Raw genomic sequence first — 16,325 nt, 5'->3', positions numbered from 1 at the left:
CGCCCTGCCCCTCCTGTCCCCACAGCTCTGCCAGGAGAAGGAGGATCTCAGGGATGAGGTTTACTGCCAGGCCATCAAACAGGTCACAGGACACCCCCGGCCGTGAGTGGGGGACGGGGGTGGGGGGGCAGGGGGGGGCCTCTCAGGAAAAGCAGAGCACTGCGGCCTGGCCAGCCTGAAGCCCAGGCTCTCTGCCCTGCAGGAAACTCTGCGCGAGAGGCTGGCGCTTCCTCAGCCTCCTCACGGGCTGCGTCCCCCCGTCGAACACGCTGATGCCCTACGTGACCAAGTTTCTGCAGGACTGGGGTCCTCACCAAGGTGCCGGCAGGGAGGGGATTCCGGGCTGGGGTCTTGGCTGCTCAGGGAGGGGCTGGGAGACGCTCACAGCCCGGCCTGGCTCCTCTCTGCAGAGCTGGCCCAGAGCAGCCAAGAGCACCTGCAGCGCACAGTCAAGTATGGGGGGCGCCGGCGGCTGCCCTCCCCAGGCGAGATGCAGGCCTTCCTGGTACTGGGGGTGCGGGCTGGGCAGCGTTCCAGGACTCCCTGTGGGTGGCAGGAGCTGGGGCCTCTTTCCATGGGTGGACTGACCCTGCGCTTGCCCTGGCAGAAAGGACAGGTAGTCCACCTGGTCCTAATTCACTTGCCTGGGGGTGTGGATTACAAGACCAATATCCGCACTTTCACGGTGAGTGCAGGGCCACAGCCGGGGGCGGGGGGCAGGGGAGACACGGGAAGCCTGGGAACCCCCCCACCCCCGAAGTCCCATTCCTTCCCTGGCACCCCCATCTCTGTCCACATGTCTAGGTGGCAGCAGAGGTGCTGGAGGAGTTGTGCAGGCAGATGGGCATTACGGACCCCCAGGAAGTGCAGGAGTTTGCCCTCTTCCTCATCAAAGGGGACGGTGAGCCACCTGGCCTGGGGAGGATTCCCCTGCTGTGGCCTTGAGGGAGGCAGTTCCCACGCTTGGGGCTGGCTGGGCCGTGGGCGGGGCTGGCCCTGGTAAGCCTGTTCAGGTTGTGAACTCCCGGTGCAGGTGAGCTGGTGCGGCCCCTGTGGCCCCAGGAGTACCTTAACAGCGTGCTGGGGGGTCTGGATGTGAGCCTGCACAGCCGGCGGCTCGGCTGGGAGACCCGGCTGCACTTTGACAATCCCACCTACATCAGCACCCACTACGGCCAGGTCAGCCTTGCACGGTAGTGCCAGCCTCAGCTGCCTGGGCAGGGGCCCTCCAAGACTCCCTGCCCTCAAAGGAGAAGGGAGGGTGGCAGCAGTGGGCTTGAGGCTCAGGAGCCACCCCCTTGCTGCCCCCGCCCCGCTCAGGTGCTGCGGGACTACCTTCAGGGAAAGCTGGGGCTCAGCCCCCAGGAAGACGCCCGACTTGCCAGATTGGCTGCCTTGCAGCAGCTCAGCAGGAGCATGGAGGAGCCCCCCTCAGAGTGAGTGTGAACGCAGCCACCATGCCTCCTGTCACCCCCTTACCCCCTCCTCCAAAGTCGAGGCCACTGGTGCCCTTCACGGCCCTAACCCAGCGGGCTATGTACACCTGTCCCCCATCCTACCCCACACTCCTCCAGGGCAGGGCCCACACCTCATCCACGTGTCTGGATCCCTGGTCTCACCCACGGGAGCCACTAGTTCATTGATTTAGCACCAGCTGTTTGCCCAGCCTCGCCTGACCAGGCTGTGTCCTAGGCAAAACCTCTTGGCTTACGTGCCAAGGCAGCAGCAGTGGCAGCAGCAATGGCAGATGAATGTGGCCACTGTGAAGAGCCTGATGGGCCGGGAACTGAGGCAGCTACAAGGATGCAGCCCCCAGGAAGCGCAGATCAGCTTCATCAGTGGGTCTGGGGCAGGGGGACGGCCAGGGAGGGGGACGGGGGCACCCAGGAAGGAGGGCCGAGGGTAGAGGAGCTAAGCAGCTTCTCCACCAGCCCTGCTCTCCATCTGCAGAGGCTGTGAGCGAGCTGCCCCTCTTCGGGTACACGGTTTACCTGGTGCTACGAGTGAGCAATCCGGCCCTGCCCAGCCCCGGCCTCCTGGGGCTGAACCGCCAGCACCTCGTCCTCATGGACCCCGGCTCCCAGGTGGGCCGGGCTTCTGCCCCTCTGCTGGCCTGGGCACCCTCGGGGCACTGAACTCCCACCCCCGACACTGACCCCACCCCCCAGGAACTGTGCTGCTCCATCGCCCTGAGAGACCTGCAGCGGCTCCACCTGCTGAGCCCACTGGAGGCAGAGGGCTCCCCTGGCCTGGAACTCAACTACGGCTCAGCCGACAACCCCCAGACCATCTGGTTTGAGCTTCCGCAGGTGGGTGGACTCTGCGCGCCTTCAGAAGGTGGCGAGTGCCTCACCCAGGCCCGGTGTGCCCAGCTGCCTGGGCCCAGGCTGCTACCCAGGGCTCTGGCATGGCAGAGCTGGGGACAAAGGCGGGGGCTGGCGGGGGAGCCCTGCCTTCATGTGCCACGCCCGCACAGGCCCAGGAGCTGAAGCACACCATCACCTTCCTGCTGGACGGCAACCCTCCTTCCAGTTAGTGGCCGCGCTACACCCAAGGCGGGAGCAGAGACGGAGACAGGACCCCTCCCCGGCCCACGTCTCACCTCGACAATCTCCTCTGGGTGCCGTCAGGCCAGTCTGGTTTGGACTTCAGTGCTTGGCTGTCCTGGAATCCACTGTAGCACGGCCCACCGTGGGGCTGCTACAGGGACTTCAACTGGGGAAGTGCTGCGAGCCTCATTCTGGGGTGGGCCTGCAGTGGGGACGGCGGGAACTCGGCTTGGGTGTCGGGGGGTCACCCAGCCTCGGGGAGATGCCCACCTGGGGCCTGGCCCCACATCAGCACGTGCCCAGACCTGGGAGGAGCGGCTGCTGAAGAAATAAAACCCCCAAGAGAACAGGGCTGCGCGCGTGCGTGTCAGAACCAACGGACGCTTTATTCTCCTGGAAATGCTGACGTCCCGCCCAGCCTTCCCGACCAGGAGCTGAGCTGGGGCAGGGCGGGCTGCTGCCCCTCTTGGCATGAGCTCTGCCCCTGGGCTGGGCTGCAGGCGGCATCTGGAGGGGAGAGGGCGGGGGGGGTGGACCAAGGGCAGCTCCTCGAGTCAGCTTGACGGCATGGCCTGCTGGGCCTCGCCCTGAGTTTAAAGTGTTTTAAGAGGGGGAGGGACCGTTTTCTTCTGCTCCTCTGGCAGCCACCACACCATATGCCCCTTTCTCACCTGGGGATCTGGCCCAGAAAACTCAACCGCGAGGGCCAGGAAGGCAGGCAGGCGAGGAGAAAGAGGGCCTCAGGCTTTGCGAGCAAGAAGTAAGGTGGGCTGACCTCACTGTGGGAGGCGTCTAGGCCCATTTCCAAAGTGAGGTGGGGCTGGAGGCGGGGAGAGCCTAGGAGCAGGCCGCCCGCCCTCCCTGGTCCTGAGCGAGGCCGGGCGGGCCATGCTGGAGTCTGGGGGGCAGGCAGGAATGTGGGCCCCATCGGTCATCTCTGCGGGCCACACAGGCCGTGCCAGTCGGCTTCACTCTCACACCGGGCTCGGCCGTGGAACAACTGCTTGATGACGTCCTGCGCCTCTTCCTTCACTAGATTCGGGGGGGAGGGGGCGTGAGGGCCAGTCCCCTCCCGGCGGAGCCCCCACAAGTCCCTCCCAGCTGGTGCCACTCACACTCACCGCTTCTTCCCGGACAGGGGTTCTGGGTCAGTGAGTGTGAGAGGTGACGGGCGAAGGCTTTAAACAGTTCCTGGAGAGAGAGTGTAGGGAGGAGCCAGGAGCTCCCACGCCAGGACCCAGAGCAAGGCAGACCCTGGAGGGGGCCGCGGGCTTCCGCCTTGTCTTGTCCTGGGCTCATGCTTCCCCCACGCCGTCTGCACCCCAGTGCCCCAGGCTCAGGGGAGAACAGGGCCCAACCACCTACCATACCTTGGATGCAAACTTGCCCTCCTTGTAGAAGGGGGTCAGACACTTGACCACCACGTTCGCAGCCTCCTTCAGAGAGATGCTGGGTGCCAAGAGCTGGCAGGAGCCTTGGGGGATTGAGGGGCGCTGGTCGCTGGCTGAGACGCTGCCCTTCACCTCAGCTAGGATGGAGGCCTTGGCTGAGGGACGTGGCCTCTTCTGAGCCTGGCTCCCTGGGCTCTCCTGGGCAGGGCCACAGCAGAGGGTCACTCTGGGGTCCCCTGTTCTGGGCCCCTCCCTTCCTTCTGGAAGATGGGGCCTCCAAGCCCGCTGGCTCCCTCTGGCCCGGCCCATCTGCCCTGGGGTGTGGACAGTGGAGACTGTCTCGGAAACCCCCCAAGCAGGCTCCAGCATGGCAGCCTCGTGCCTCTCGGTACCTGCTGGGGTCTGGGCCGCTTGCCTCTCTGTGCCTCCTCTGTGGGGCTGGGCTGGCCTTCGGGGGGCCTCTGATCTCTGAGCGGGCAGGCACTGGCCAGAGGGGGAGCAGGCGTCAGGGTCCAGTCGCCTCCTCCCCCTCAGCCCGGGCAGCCCCGCAAAGCCCGTGGCAGGAACCAGCCCCACTGCAGAGGCCCAGGGAGCCAAAGGGATGCCAGGACTGCCCACGCACTCACCTCGGCCCCTCCTCAGCGCACTCTTTGGTCTCAGGGCGGGCAGCCAAATGCCCCACGGCTCCATCCTCCTGCCCTGAGCCCTTCTCCAGGAACGTCAAGGGTCCCCGCGCCCCATCACGGGAGGGGCTGGTACCATCTGCCCCCGGGGCTGCAGTGAGTGGGGGCGGGCTCTTGGTCCTTCGGCAGAAGAAGCGGGCGATGTTCTGAGAGTCCTTGAGTGCCGCGGCGGCCAGGAGCTGCTGCTTCTTATTGACCCGGGCCTTGGCGGTGGGGCTGCCCCGGGCAGGGCCTCTCTCCTCCTCAGGGGAGGGACCCCGACAAACAGCACCGCTCCTGGGGGCCTCTCCTTGGGGCCCAGGGAGGGACTTGGCGCGCTCCGCACCCTGGCAGTCACAGGGCTGGCTAGGGGCCCCCCGCTCGCCGCCCTGCTTAGGCCGGGGCTCTTGCTCCGGGACCCACGTCTTCTCCATCAGCTCTGTGGCCGTCTGGAACAGGCAGGAGCCTTTGGGGAAACCAGCTCCCACCCGCTTGGGCTTGAGCTGCGAGGAGGAAAGAGGCTGCTGACCACAGGCCCCTTCAGCACTCGCTGGCGGGTCCGGGTGTGGCCGCGGGGGCCGGGGAAGGCAAGGCTGGGCGGGCGGAGGCTTGGGGGTCAGGCTGGTGAGAGGTGCTGAGGGGGCTCCAGGGCAGGGGAGAGCGAGGGTCAGGGCTGTGATGCCAGGAGGAGCAAGGACTGTGCCGACACGAAGGGCGAGGGGCCGGGGCGCCGGTGGCTTGGTGGACGCACCGAGTACACCTGGGAGGCGGGCAGGATGTCATGCTCGGTGGGCTCCGGGGGCTCGGCCTGGGCGCTGCAGCTGCTGGCGCCGCCGCCCACACGGTACAGCTGCCCATCCTTCGAGGCTCTGTGGATCTCAGCCACCTGGGGCGGGGAGGGAGGGGGGAACGCCCTGGCTGGCACCCGCTAGCTCCAGGCTTTCCATGAGTGGCTTCTGTGGCTCACGCTTGCAGGCAACTGGACACTGAACAAGTTCTAGTCCCCACAGGGCTGGCTAGAAATCCTTGCAGCCAGGGAAGGAGGGAAGTCGGGCTTCTCTCCACCTAAGTGGCCCCCTGGATGGGGAGCTGCCCCGCCCACCCCTGCCCGGCGCCTACCTTCTTCAGCACGCTGGCCTTGTACAGGTTGGCCACCTTGGCATTTCGGAATGTCTCGTGTTCCAGCTCCACTGCCTTGGCCTGGAGGTCAAGTCTGAGGGCAGCAATGAGATTAAGGTGTCAGGCCTGAGGTCAGCCCTGTGAGATTCCCCCAGGGGACCCTGGAGATGGCTTCAGGGCCTGGTGGGAATGGCCTTGGGCACAGGGATTCCAGCCTGGACTGTCTGGGCCCCTGTGGCTTACTGTCCTTCGGCAGTTCCTGGCACCCTGTCACGGCCAAGTCTGCCCCCGGTGGGGCTGTGTGAAGACCCACACCCCCTTGGGAAGAAGATGAGTCACAATTTGGGAAGAGGTGCTCAAATAAACCGGGCTTCCTAGGTGGCTCAGTGGTAAAGAACCCGCCTGCCAATGCAGGAGACACAGGGTTCGATCCCTGGGTCGGGAAGATCCCCTGGAGGAGGAAATGGCACCCCACTCCAGTATTCTTGCCTGGAGAATCCCATGGACAGAGGAGCCCGGTGGGCTGCAGTCCATGGGGCCGCAGAGAGTCGGACACTACTAGGGACAGAGCACGCACGCCCAAACAAGCCAGGGGGCTGACGACGCTCACCCGTCAGTGGAACCTGCGGCCTGGCGGTTACTGCTCAGCGCCTCCTCCAGGAGCCCCAGGCAGTGCTCACGGGCCTGCATCGGGGCAGGAAGGTGGTCACACAGGTCCCAGGTTGGGGGAGGAGCCTGGGGGCAGGTGTGAGGAGCTGCCCACCTCTTACCTTCACAGTGAGCCTGGGGATCTTCCTACTGGCAGCCTCTCTCAGGGGACAGTCCTCATCTGCGGGGGGGAGAGGCAAGTCCTTCCACCCTACTTCCTGCTCTCTGGTGTCCCTGACCCTCCAACGAGGCATCCTCCCCCCACACCCTGGGACCACCCCAGGGGACGTTTCTGTACTGACCTGGGGGTACGAATTCTTCTGTCTTGGGGTCTTTGCCCTGGAAGATGACATGAAGTCCTGTGAGCCATCCTGTCCCATAGCAACACAGCTCCCAGTCTAGCATAAGAGAGGGGCTGAGAGGGTGTGAACAGGGGCCACCCAGAGCCCCCTGAACCCCACTCCCTTCACCTTGCGCAGGCGCATCTGCTTCTGGTAGAAGAGATTCCATTCCCGCTTCTGGGCCTCATCTCTGCCCTCGTCCCCGCTGCCTCCAGACCCTTCGTCATACCTAGGCGACAGGCTGGGCGTGAGCCGTCCTGGGTCTGGGCTTTGCCCTCCCATCACGTGTCTGGTAGGGCAGTGATGTCTCTGATGCCCTGGACACTTGGGGGCAACGCTGATGTCCTGGCCCCAGTGTGGCCCTTGGGGCGGGGACATGTGTCACTTCTGATCTGGCCTTGGCCCCAGGGAGAGAATGCCAGACTCTTTCCAGTGGGTTGGGGGGCCCTGGCCTCATAGCCCCTTACCTGCTAAAGCCCCCATAACCCCTGCGGCCTCCCTCGTACAGCTCAGGGTCATAGCCATTCCCCTGGGAGGGGCCAATGCAGGTCTTGTTCCAGCTGCTTCTCTGCTCCAAAGCGTCCAGCTGCTTCCGCACACCCGTGGGGTTCTGGCAGCAGTCACAGCCTTTGGTGCAGGCAGGGGGCGAGTCCCCGAAGTACTTGGCAATGGCAGCATGGCGGCACCTGGAGCAGGGGTGGTGAGGGGCCCGCTCGGGCCAGCGTTCGTTTACTCAGTCCCCAAACTCTGCCTGAGCATGGCTGTCTGGCACTGTGGCTAGCATCTCACGCGAGCTTCACGAGGCATCACTGGGCGGGGGGCAGGGGGGGGTGCCCATTTTATAGATGAGGACGACGAGCTGAAGGAGAGTCCTCAAAGTCATGTAACACACGTGCCAGGGGAGCCAGGGCACAAACCCGCTCTGCTTCTCCATGGGGCACTCCTCAGGGCTCCAGGCCCCAGCCCCCTCTCCATCCTCCGGTAGAGGGGCACCCTGGGAGAAGCATCGCCTCTGGGTGCAGACGCTGACTCTGTAGCTGAGGCTGTGTCCTTGGGGAAAGCGCCTGACCTCCTGAAATGAAGCTTAGGCACCTCGAGCACAACACACCTACAACATGGTACAAGGAGAGCCCTGGCCCCTCGGGCAGCGTAAGAGCCGAGACAGCGCTCGGAAGTGCGTAACAGCACTTAGCACTTAGGGCTCTTATTACCGCTCCTTACTCTCTTCTTCTGAGTGGGGCTGGGGAGAGTGAACAGCAGGAAGTGGCCCTACCCCACCTCAGCGCTCAGCTCTGCTTCTGTCTCCTGGCGACTCCTCCCTGTTGTCCCTAACAAGCCTCTGCCTGACCCAGTGTACACGGCCCGGAACCGGGAGACTGCTTGAGAGCAGGAACCAGGCAGCTCTGGATTGGCACCCCATGCCGGGCACTGGTGAGCACAGCCTTCCCGTGGTCTTCCTCATCACATCTTCCTCTGCCCTGACCCACCATAGCCCCCTTGGGGTGCCAGCCTCCAGCAGTCTCTCCTGTGGGGGCCCAATGGATCACTGGGGCAGATGTAGAGACCGGGGGTGTGGGTGGAGGGCACAGCTCCATCCGGGCCATTACAAACAGTGGTCCCTGCAGCAGGCATGCGGCACAGGGTGGGCGAAGCCTCTGGGGAGGCCAGAGCAGAGGCAAGGCCATCCAGGTACCACGTCCCAAAGACAAGAAGAGCAGACACCACTGCTCTAGCTGGGACACGACTTAAACACAAGCACTGCTTGGGGCTGCAAGGAACAGGCTGAGGAGCGGAGACCCCGGGCCAGCTCAGAGAACACGGCCCAGAGGAAAGGTGGGCTGGCTGCGCAGCCACCAGAGGGCGCCATTCCTGCCGCGCCCAAACCCACGCTGCTCACCCCGCCGCCCAAGTCCCAAGTCCGTGCCACCGCACAGTGGCAGCCTGTCCCGCCTCTGGGACGCTCTGGCATCCAAGTGGTGTGGCCACAAGCCTGGCTTCCTTCCCCGCGCCCTCCCCCAAGCCCTGACTCACTGGCGTTTTGTGCTCACACTCAAAGGGTTCCATTGACAGCTCGCAGATGCGGGCTGGGGTCGGCCCCTGTCCTGCTCCGGGTACCGCCTGGTCTGCTGGGGTGGCACGACCAGCCAAATGTCAAACAGCCCCGCTGGCCGCTGGGCTGCTCTGGAGCCCGTCCCTGCCGGCCGGGCCAGGAGTGTGGAGACAGCCCCAGCAGACACTGTCGAGAAAAGAGCAGCAGTGTCCTCTCTCCTCCGGGGCCACCTCCCGAGGGACGGGTTAAGCCTGGACTACTCCCCGGTCACTCGGGACTCCCGAGTCCTTCCCTGAGATGCCGCCCCAGAGGGCTAACAGCCTGGGTGGTCTGGCATCTCCCCGGCTTTCTTTCCCAGGAGAAGAGAAGAGGGGGCCCTGCTGGGGAGTCGCCTGAAGGACAGAGTGGGGGCTGAAGGACATGGGTCCCCCCCAAGGGGGCCGCGGGGTGCCAAGGGTTGGAGAGCTGCAAGCCCCCCTCCCGCCCGACTTCTCCGCTCAGGTGGAGCCTCCCAGAGGTCATCCTTGCCAGGGAACGTGCGAGTCGCCCTCCTCTTTCATCAGCTCGCAGCCCAGGCCCAGCCCACACCCGCCAGGAGGGAGGAGAGGAAGAGGAGGAGGAACAGGAGGGCCGTGCAGACCTCGGGGCAGGGAGCAGGCACAGGAAGCCTGCAGGACGCCCTCCCGGCAGGGATTCCCTCTGGGCACAGCGGGGGCACTGGCTCCCCACTTGAGCGGCCGCCCCAAGTAATGTGACACTTGAATCTCCAGGACGACCAACAACAAAAAAGCCGAGACAGCAGCTGGCTGTCAACAGCCAGGAGCTCCGCTGCGCTGAGCAGAGGCACTCGGGGCGCAGCCGCAGGTCAGGAAAGACACGTCCGCAAAGGAAGGAAGAGGTGTGAGCCCGGCTGGCCGGGGGAGGCAGGGAGGAGAAACTCGAGGCCCCTGGGCTGCCCTGCACCTGCGGCCGCCCCCCGCCGCACCTGACTCGCAGGTGAGTGGCCGGTCACAGAGGAGGGGGGAGGGAGGGAAGGGCGCCACCAGGGTCCCCTGCCTCGAGGGTGGATCCACCACGAACACGGAGAAGAGGTTTTTGAGGGACACACTTGGGCACAGTCTCCGGACAGGGCCCCTTCGAGCCCGGGCTCTCCCCTCTCCCGCTGGGACCCAGCATGGGCCCTGGCCTGAGGCTACAGCCCTTGGCACAGGGTGGTTTCCTCTGTTTGCTGAGCAGGCAGAGAGGCCTGGGGAGCCTGCTTATTCGACAGAAGTTAGTTTAAGCTCTTTCTATTCAGGGGGCTTAAATGAGGGATTTGGCTGGCCTGGCCGGGGAGGGAGCAGTCGCCTGCCCACTGAGCCTCCCTTTTCCCCCAGGATCAAGTACCTGCTTTCTCCCAGTTGAGGAGGCCCAGCCAGTTCAAACCACCCAGGATGTGGATATCCTGAACGAGAGCAGCAGCTCCCACCTCTTATTGGGGGACGCTTGGTGTTCTTGACTCGGGGTGGGGGGCTAGGCCCAGGTCCTCCTTCCGGTGCCCACTGAGATCTCCAGGAGCCCCCAAATCTCCCTGAGCACCAGGCCAGCACTTGAGGGCCCTAACCCCAGGGTGGGGTGGAAGTGAAGCTGGGGGGGACTGCCCCGCCCCATTGCTGGGCCCACAGTGCGGACCCCCCACACACTGCTCCAGCCTCCCTGTCCTCACACAAGCAGCATTAAAGGCTCCCTCCCCAGCCACCCCCACCCCCCAGATGTCTCCCCAAGGCAAACAAGTCCACATCTACTTGGAAACAACCACCCAGGTTAAAGTGGGAACCAAAGACCAGCCTGTGTGTTCCTGGCTCCGCTGAGGCTGTAGGAACGGGCCTGGGCTGCGGGCTGGGGAGGCTTAAAAGCCCTGCAGCGACGGGCAGTGATGACAGAGAGAGGGAACAGACCCCGAGCAAGGGAGGGACACAGCGGTGAGCCACTGCAAGACGGCCCAGGCAGGCAGGCAGGGATTAGAGTCCCTAGACGCAAAGGACACAAGTGGATGGAGCCCCCCAAACACAAGTCCCTGAGCAGGGACACAAGGGTGATGCCCAGCTCCTGGGCCTGCAGGAAGAGTCAGCAGCAGCAAGCAGAGCTATGCGGCTGGAGACCCCGGGCTGCCTAGGGCGCAAGTGTCTCCCTTCCACCGCAAGGTGGGGCTAAGGCCAGAAGCGCAGCGCACAGTGGGCATCTCTGTCTCGCTCGTTAGGCCTCGGGAATCTGCTAAGACACCCACGGCCTTTAATTATGCCTCATTCTGGTTGTTTCTCCAACAAGTAAGGGTGGATGAAACCCACTTTGATAAAATAACAAGGCAGGGCAAGAAGCCCTTGGACCCTTGAGGCACCAACACGCCCATATCAGTCACCAAACACCCGCAGGCTGGGTTCTCCCCAGGCAGCTGTGCCTGGACTTGGAGCGTCAGTTTGGCAAGAAGGAAACAGGGCCGCTTCAGTACCAGGTGGCAGTTGTCTGGCCTGCAGGATGCCTGCCTGCTCAGTCGCAAGGCCCTCTGTGCCAGGGGATGCCACCCAAAGGCACATGTCCTAGTCCCTCCAGCTCTGCCAGCCTTCCCTCAGCCTGGCTCATCTCCCCGCTCTGCAGGCTGCCCCTTTGGCTGGGGCAGGGCCATGAGGGGCCATGCGGGCCGAGAGCCAGGGAAAGCCACCACTTGTTCTGGCTGCTCCTAACCGAGGTGCTACCGGGCATGGGGCTGGGAGATACTCTAGCTTCCCTGGTTCACAGGCAGGAAGTACAGTCTGGGAAGGAGTGTGGCGGACCTCAGCTAGGAAGACTAGCAAAACATATAGATAGGCCCACAGGGCTTCCCTGACCATCTCCCTCCAAACCTGGGAGGAAGGTTAAGGGGACAAGAGGCAGCGCTCCTGGGAGGGCCCCCTCTCCTGTGGCCACAGCTGGGAACGCTGAGGGCTCCCTGCTGAGCGACGGCTGGGCCATGGCCACACGGTCACCTGACGACGGCTGGTTATATCGGGCACCCGGCGTCAGGCACCCTTGGCCTTGCTTTAAATAGCGTGCTGGGAAGCCCGCCCGGGACCTGCTGGAATGTGCCCCCACCCTCTAGGAGTACAAGGCCCCTCCAACTCCCCCACGGGCCCCACTAAGGCTCCTTTCACTCAAGGCCAAGCTGGAAAGGATGAAATAGCAACTGGAGAGCAAAGGGGGCTTTGGTCTTCGGGGCAGATCCACTCTTGTCCCCGGTGCAGACGGGACCCCACAGGCACAGCCGGGGCCGACCCAGGCACAGCTGGCAGATTCCGGTCCCCACAGGCCCCGGCTGTGAGAGCCTGTGGCCTGCAGCGGGCGTGGACGGACGCTCTTCCCAGAGGGGGGCCTGGGCCCCCCGGGCATGAGTCTGCAGCTTTCTGACTTCCTAAGCCCTGGAGGGCCAACAGGCCCCACCTTTCCTGCACAGTTCAGCCTCCACTCCACCTTCCTCCTCCCTGCTTTGGGGATCACACCTACACCCCCTCCACACCCCAACTGACCAGGGTCTCCAAGCAACCTCTCGCTCAGAAGCGGACCCACCCCCTCTGCAATCCCTCCTGAGCCTTTAGGCATGGGGGCACAAGTGGAAAAGCCCCCTGCCAGCTCGCGCTCCCTGCTTCCTCTCTGAAGGAGTGTCTCTGATGGCTCCATTAGGCAACGCAGGCCCTGGGCCAATCAGCTGAGAAAGCCAGGCCAAGTGCAGCTAAAGAAGGGAGGCGAGAGCAGCCCAGCTCTGGAGCCTGGTGCATGCTCCCTAAGGGCTCCGGTCAGCCCACTGGGACAGGCCAGGCAGGCAGGCTCCCATCCTCCAGGAAACCCGGGGAGTGGGACGCCCAGGAGCCAGGGTCCCGGGACAACACTCCTGTGCATGCCTGCCCCCCAGGTCAGCGGGAGGTGGTCTGCCCGGCGTGACCTGAGGAAAGGGGTCCTTGTGAACTTGACACAGAAAGACTCGTGAGATCTGCCCTTTGGTGACAAGTCACAGGAGGTTCTCAAAGGGCAGGCGTGGCCCGGTGAGTGAAGACGCTGTGCTCCAGATTCCCACGTGTGGGTGGGACTGGTCTCCGCAGCCCCAGTCCTGTGCTGAGCCTGTCACACGGGCCAGGCCCTCGGTGCGCGGCTCCTGATCTTGTCTGCAAAGAGCAGGCTTCCCAGAACAGGCGCCTAGGGAGGCACAGTGTGACCGTGGAGAGGTCCCTTCCTCTCTCTGGTCTCAGGGTCCCCAAGTACAAAAGAAAGGAGGCAGAAGGGGATGACGCATAGCATTCTAGAATCCTATGCCTCCTAGGACATTGGAAGACTGGGCTCCTGATCTCCTCTGTAGAAAGATGCGGACCCTGGGCTGGGGCGTGGGAGAAGCTGGGGGGCTCTGACTCCAGGAGCTTCGCTCTCTGACAGAAAACCATCCAGTCCTCCACGGAGCCATCTCCACCTGCCTGCCACCCCCATCATCACTTACAACACAGCTCCCTGCCTCCAGCCGGCCGCCCACCACCTTCCTTCCCCTCACACACCACAGACATCCTGGCATGAAGGACACAAATGACACTCCCCAAAGGTGCTGGAAGAAGGCCACTGGTGGCGTGCGCGGCGAGGGGGCCGTGACTGCCCCAGAGGCCGTCCGGCCTCTCCCTGCCCAGAGCAGAACCACGTGCCCCGGGCACTCCCGGAGCCCGGCGCTGGGCTCAACCCTCCCTCCTGACAGCCTCAAGGCGGGCACCCCGTCTCCATGTAAAATGAGGGGAGGAACAGACCCAGAGAGACAAACTGACTCCAAGTCACAAAAGCAGGGAGGAGGCTGGCAGCATCAAACCCAGAATGATTCAAATGCTGTGCTACGGGGCCGGCTGGCCAGATGGGAGCAGGAACCCTGTGGAGGAGATACCTGTGCCAGCCACCGTCCAGGCCCCAAAGGACCACGAAGTGGATGGGGGGCAGAAGTGGCCTAAGTGACCACAGGTGGGGCTTATGAGGCCACCAGGAGGTCCCATCCTCTAACGACCAGAGCTGCCCAAGAAGGAAGGGCTGGGCAGGAGGGGGACTCCCCTCCTTGAGCAAAGGCCATGTGCCAGAGAGGGCAGGGAGCCAAGGGCGGCGCAGAGGGCCCGGCAGATGACCTTCCAGGCGGCTCTAAGGACGCTACGCTGCGGTGGCAGGGCCAGGGGTGACCGCAGCCCACACCGGGCGAACCTGCCAGGCAGAGATCAGGGACGGAGCGGTGGCAACAAGAGCTTAAGGCCTGGCGCAGGCCCCGGGCTGCTGGCAGCCCCGCCTCGGTGAACAGGTTGAGGCTGGGTTGGCCCAGGCTGTCTCTGAGCCCTCTCTCAAGAGGTGCTGGCTCCCTCGTGCCCACCTATGAGGCACCAGGGGAAGAAAGTCTGGGGCATAATGTGCTCTGACTCACTGACTTGGCCTGGGCCTTCACCTTTGGCCCCTCAGGCAGGATGGGCTGGAGGAAGCCCTGGGTCATGGGGCTTGGAGGCTGACCGGCCACTCGGGGGGAGGGGGTGTTGGGGGAAGGGGATCCTCTTGCGAGCCAGAAGGGCAGGTCCCAGCCAGCAAGAGCAGGGCGCTTACACCCTCCCTGGGACGCCTGGTCCCATCCTGAGAGAAGACTCCTTGGGGAAAACTGGAGGAGTACGGTGTCACCCCACCTTCTCACAGGAAGACACCGAATGAGGAAAGAAATGGGGCTGATGAGAGGGGTGGGGACCCCAGGGGGCCTCAGACCGCCCCCCCAGTCAGCTCTCACCTCTGGCCGACCCTGGCCAGCAGCCCCCATCAGCCTGCTCCCAGGAGAAGCGGACCCTCTGTCCCCAAAAGTGACCAAAAGTAAGGGTGCCAGGCTGGGATCCCAGAGCCCCGTGTCCCCACCGGGAAACCAACCAGGGAGCTGTTTCCATACCAGACACCCTGACAACACCTAGGAGTTGTGTCTCAAAACAAAGGAGCGGAACAGGGCAGTCACCTTCACGGCCAGCAAGCATGGCTGACCCTGGCCGCTGGCAGAGCCCTCCCGGGGCTGGCTGTGCCCGGCAGCCCTGCAGCGGGGCCTCAGGGTCCCCCGTGTCCCTGGCCGGGGCAGTGCCAGTGAGGCGGGGTGAGGGCCAGCGCTGAGCGAGGGGCCCCACGGCTCGCTTCCTCTCTGGTGAGCCGCCGGACTCTGATGGGTGAGGCCTGACAAACTCGTTCTGCGGGCCAGGGCAGGTGAGAGGGCGGACTCTCCGGAGCCAGCTCCGCAGGGACGCCAGGCCCTCTCTCTGCTCTGCAGCCCAGGAGGCGCCCAGCAGGAACCCGGCGCAGCATGGCAGCCAGCAAGCTCATGCAGGAGATACACTCCATTGGGGACAGGCTGCTGCTCAAGCTGCAGAGACTGCCACAGGCTGAGCCTGTGGAGATCCTGGCCTTCTCAGTCCTGGTGGTTTTTACAGGTAAGCCGGGGCTCCCAAAGTCTCCTCAGCACCCAGGGCTCTTCCTCGCGTCTGGGAGAGGAAACTATGGTGCCAGTCGGAGGGCTGGGTGGTTCCCCAGATAGAGGAGGAGCAGCAGATGTCTCCAGAGGGTCGGGGGTGGGGGGCAGGGGATCTCCCCCTATTCTCCGACATGCTGCCCCTGGGGATGGGGTGTGCTGAAAACCAGGGCCCAGGGGTGCTCCCTGGACCTCAACCCAGGGATGAAGGGAGCCAAAGCCCTGGGGGCCGGTGTGGGGACAGTCACTCCTCTCCCCAGATTCTCGGTGTTTCTGACCAGTAAGCAGACCTCTAGGGAAGGTCCTCCAGGCCCCCAAGGGGGCTTCTTCAGAAGCGAGGTGGGCGTGCTTTCTCCCCCCCGTCTGAGTTTCCCGGGCTCTCTGCTGTCTCCTCATCCCCTCCAGCCACCGTAGTGCTGCTGCTACTGATTGCCTGCGGCTTCTGCTGCTGTCAGTACTGCTGGCCCCGACGGAGAGGCAGGAGGACCCAGGTGGGACCCATGACCCCACCCTGAGGGCCAGGGAGTTGGCCGAGAAGCTGGAGAGGAGACCGCCGACGCCACGTCCCAGGTGTCAGCCTCGCCCCGCAGCCCTCGCCCCTCAAGACAAAGACCCACGGCTCAGCCCTGGCCGGGCCCAGGGACCCGGACACTGAGACCTGGAGCCTCAGCAAGGAAACGGGCTGTTTCGGCCACAGAACTCTCACCTGCAGGGCGCCCAGGAGGGATCGATGGTTTCGAAGACAGAAAACCATCAGGGATTCTTTGCCGACCTGCACTTTTTAACAAAGCACAGAGCGTAGTCCCCGTACTTGGAGAATACCCTGCATCTGCGGGGAGCTGGCCCTCGGAGGTCCCACGCCAGAGAGGAGCAGGCCAATTTGAGGGGCTCTGTGCAGGAGCTACTGGGTCCCAAGCACCCCCCAGAGTGGGGAACATGTCAGTGTTCTATTCCAGGGTTTGCCTGCTTCTTTCCAGTGTTTGCCTGCTTCTTTCCAGTAAAGGCTTTCTGGTTATGTGTTTCTGTGGTGCCCTATTCCCTGGGCTGGGCCCTGTGC

The 16,325-nt window shown here is 64.2% G+C and overlaps 3 protein-coding genes across 6 annotated transcripts in view; 2 read left to right on the top strand and 1 right to left on the bottom strand.

The window, feature by feature from the left end:
* Nucleotides 1–2,896, top strand: part of MYO15B (myosin XVB) — a 30,161-nt gene extending 27,265 nt beyond the window's left edge. Inside the window, exons 52-62 of the mRNA XM_027519362.1 lie at nucleotides 26–102; nucleotides 203–318; nucleotides 411–505; nucleotides 608–685; nucleotides 805–901; nucleotides 1,034–1,179; nucleotides 1,321–1,436; nucleotides 1,693–1,838; nucleotides 1,951–2,084; nucleotides 2,169–2,309; nucleotides 2,477–2,896. Of these exons, the coding sequence (XP_027375163.1) occupies nucleotides 26–102; nucleotides 203–318; nucleotides 411–505; nucleotides 608–685; nucleotides 805–901; nucleotides 1,034–1,179; nucleotides 1,321–1,436; nucleotides 1,693–1,838; nucleotides 1,951–2,084; nucleotides 2,169–2,309; nucleotides 2,477–2,536 (1,206 nt within the window). The 3' untranslated portion in view covers nucleotides 2,537–2,896. The remainder of the gene's footprint in view (nucleotides 1–25; nucleotides 103–202; nucleotides 319–410; nucleotides 506–607; nucleotides 686–804; nucleotides 902–1,033; nucleotides 1,180–1,320; nucleotides 1,437–1,692; nucleotides 1,839–1,950; nucleotides 2,085–2,168; nucleotides 2,310–2,476) is intronic.
* Nucleotides 2,897–2,910: 14 nt separating this feature from the next.
* Nucleotides 2,911–16,325, bottom strand: part of RECQL5 (RecQ like helicase 5) — a 29,932-nt gene continuing 16,517 nt past the window's right edge. The window contains exons 9-20 of one of the 2 annotated variants that reach the window (XM_027518710.1): nucleotides 7,178–7,396; nucleotides 6,840–6,939; nucleotides 6,672–6,708; nucleotides 6,492–6,550; nucleotides 6,332–6,405; nucleotides 5,722–5,815; nucleotides 5,354–5,488; nucleotides 4,567–5,105; nucleotides 4,333–4,423; nucleotides 3,920–4,138; nucleotides 3,671–3,740; nucleotides 2,911–3,581 (exon numbers count right to left, since the gene is read on the bottom strand). In XM_027518710.1, coding sequence (XP_027374511.1) covers nucleotides 3,481–3,581; nucleotides 3,671–3,740; nucleotides 3,920–4,138; nucleotides 4,333–4,423; nucleotides 4,567–5,105; nucleotides 5,354–5,488; nucleotides 5,722–5,815; nucleotides 6,332–6,405; nucleotides 6,492–6,550; nucleotides 6,672–6,708; nucleotides 6,840–6,939; nucleotides 7,178–7,396 — 1,738 coding nt within the window. In that variant the 3' untranslated portion in view covers nucleotides 2,911–3,480. Of the gene's footprint in view, nucleotides 3,582–3,670; nucleotides 3,741–3,919; nucleotides 4,139–4,332; nucleotides 4,424–4,566; nucleotides 5,106–5,353; nucleotides 5,489–5,721; nucleotides 5,816–6,331; nucleotides 6,406–6,491; nucleotides 6,551–6,671; nucleotides 6,709–6,839; nucleotides 6,940–7,177; nucleotides 7,397–16,325 lie in introns of those variants that run through there. The other variant, XM_027518711.1, reaches the window with a different exon arrangement.
* On the top strand, nucleotides 8,685–16,289 carry SMIM5 (small integral membrane protein 5). 3 transcript variants are annotated; one of them, XM_027518718.1, is made up of 4 exons: nucleotides 8,686–9,756; nucleotides 12,683–12,812; nucleotides 15,071–15,230; nucleotides 15,674–16,289. In XM_027518718.1, exons 3-4 carry the CDS (start codon nucleotides 15,104–15,106, stop codon nucleotides 15,781–15,783), a joined length of 237 nt encoding a protein of 78 aa, XP_027374519.1. In that variant the 5' UTR covers nucleotides 8,686–9,756; nucleotides 12,683–12,812; nucleotides 15,071–15,103; the 3' UTR covers nucleotides 15,784–16,289. The 3 variants fall into 3 exon arrangements, with proteins under 3 accessions (XP_027374520.1, XP_027374519.1, XP_027374518.1); XM_027518719.1 differs by lacking the exon at nucleotides 12,683–12,812 and having other exon boundaries at nucleotides 8,685–9,756; nucleotides 15,076–15,230; XM_027518717.1 differs by lacking the exon at nucleotides 12,683–12,812 and having other exon boundaries at nucleotides 8,768–9,756.

The sequence above is a fragment of the Bos indicus x Bos taurus genome, chromosome 19 (assembly GCF_003369695.1).
Source record: "Bos indicus x Bos taurus breed Angus x Brahman F1 hybrid chromosome 19, Bos_hybrid_MaternalHap_v2.0, whole genome shotgun sequence".
Taxonomy (NCBI): domain Eukaryota; kingdom Metazoa; phylum Chordata; class Mammalia; order Artiodactyla; family Bovidae; genus Bos; species Bos indicus x Bos taurus.
Note: the sequence above shows the minus strand (reverse complement) of the source record. Positions and strands in the feature narration are given on the sequence as shown.

Excerpts from the sequence above, each read along its gene's own strand:
- SMIM5 (XM_027518719.1), top strand. The coding sequence starts at position 15,104 with ATGGCAGCCAGCAAGCTCATGCAGGAGATACACTCCATTGGGGACAGG. Across the intron at positions 15,231-15,673 it reads AGTCCTGGTGGTTTTTACAG|CCACCGTAGTGCTGCTGCTA; the intron begins GTAAGCCGGGGC and ends CATCCCCTCCAG.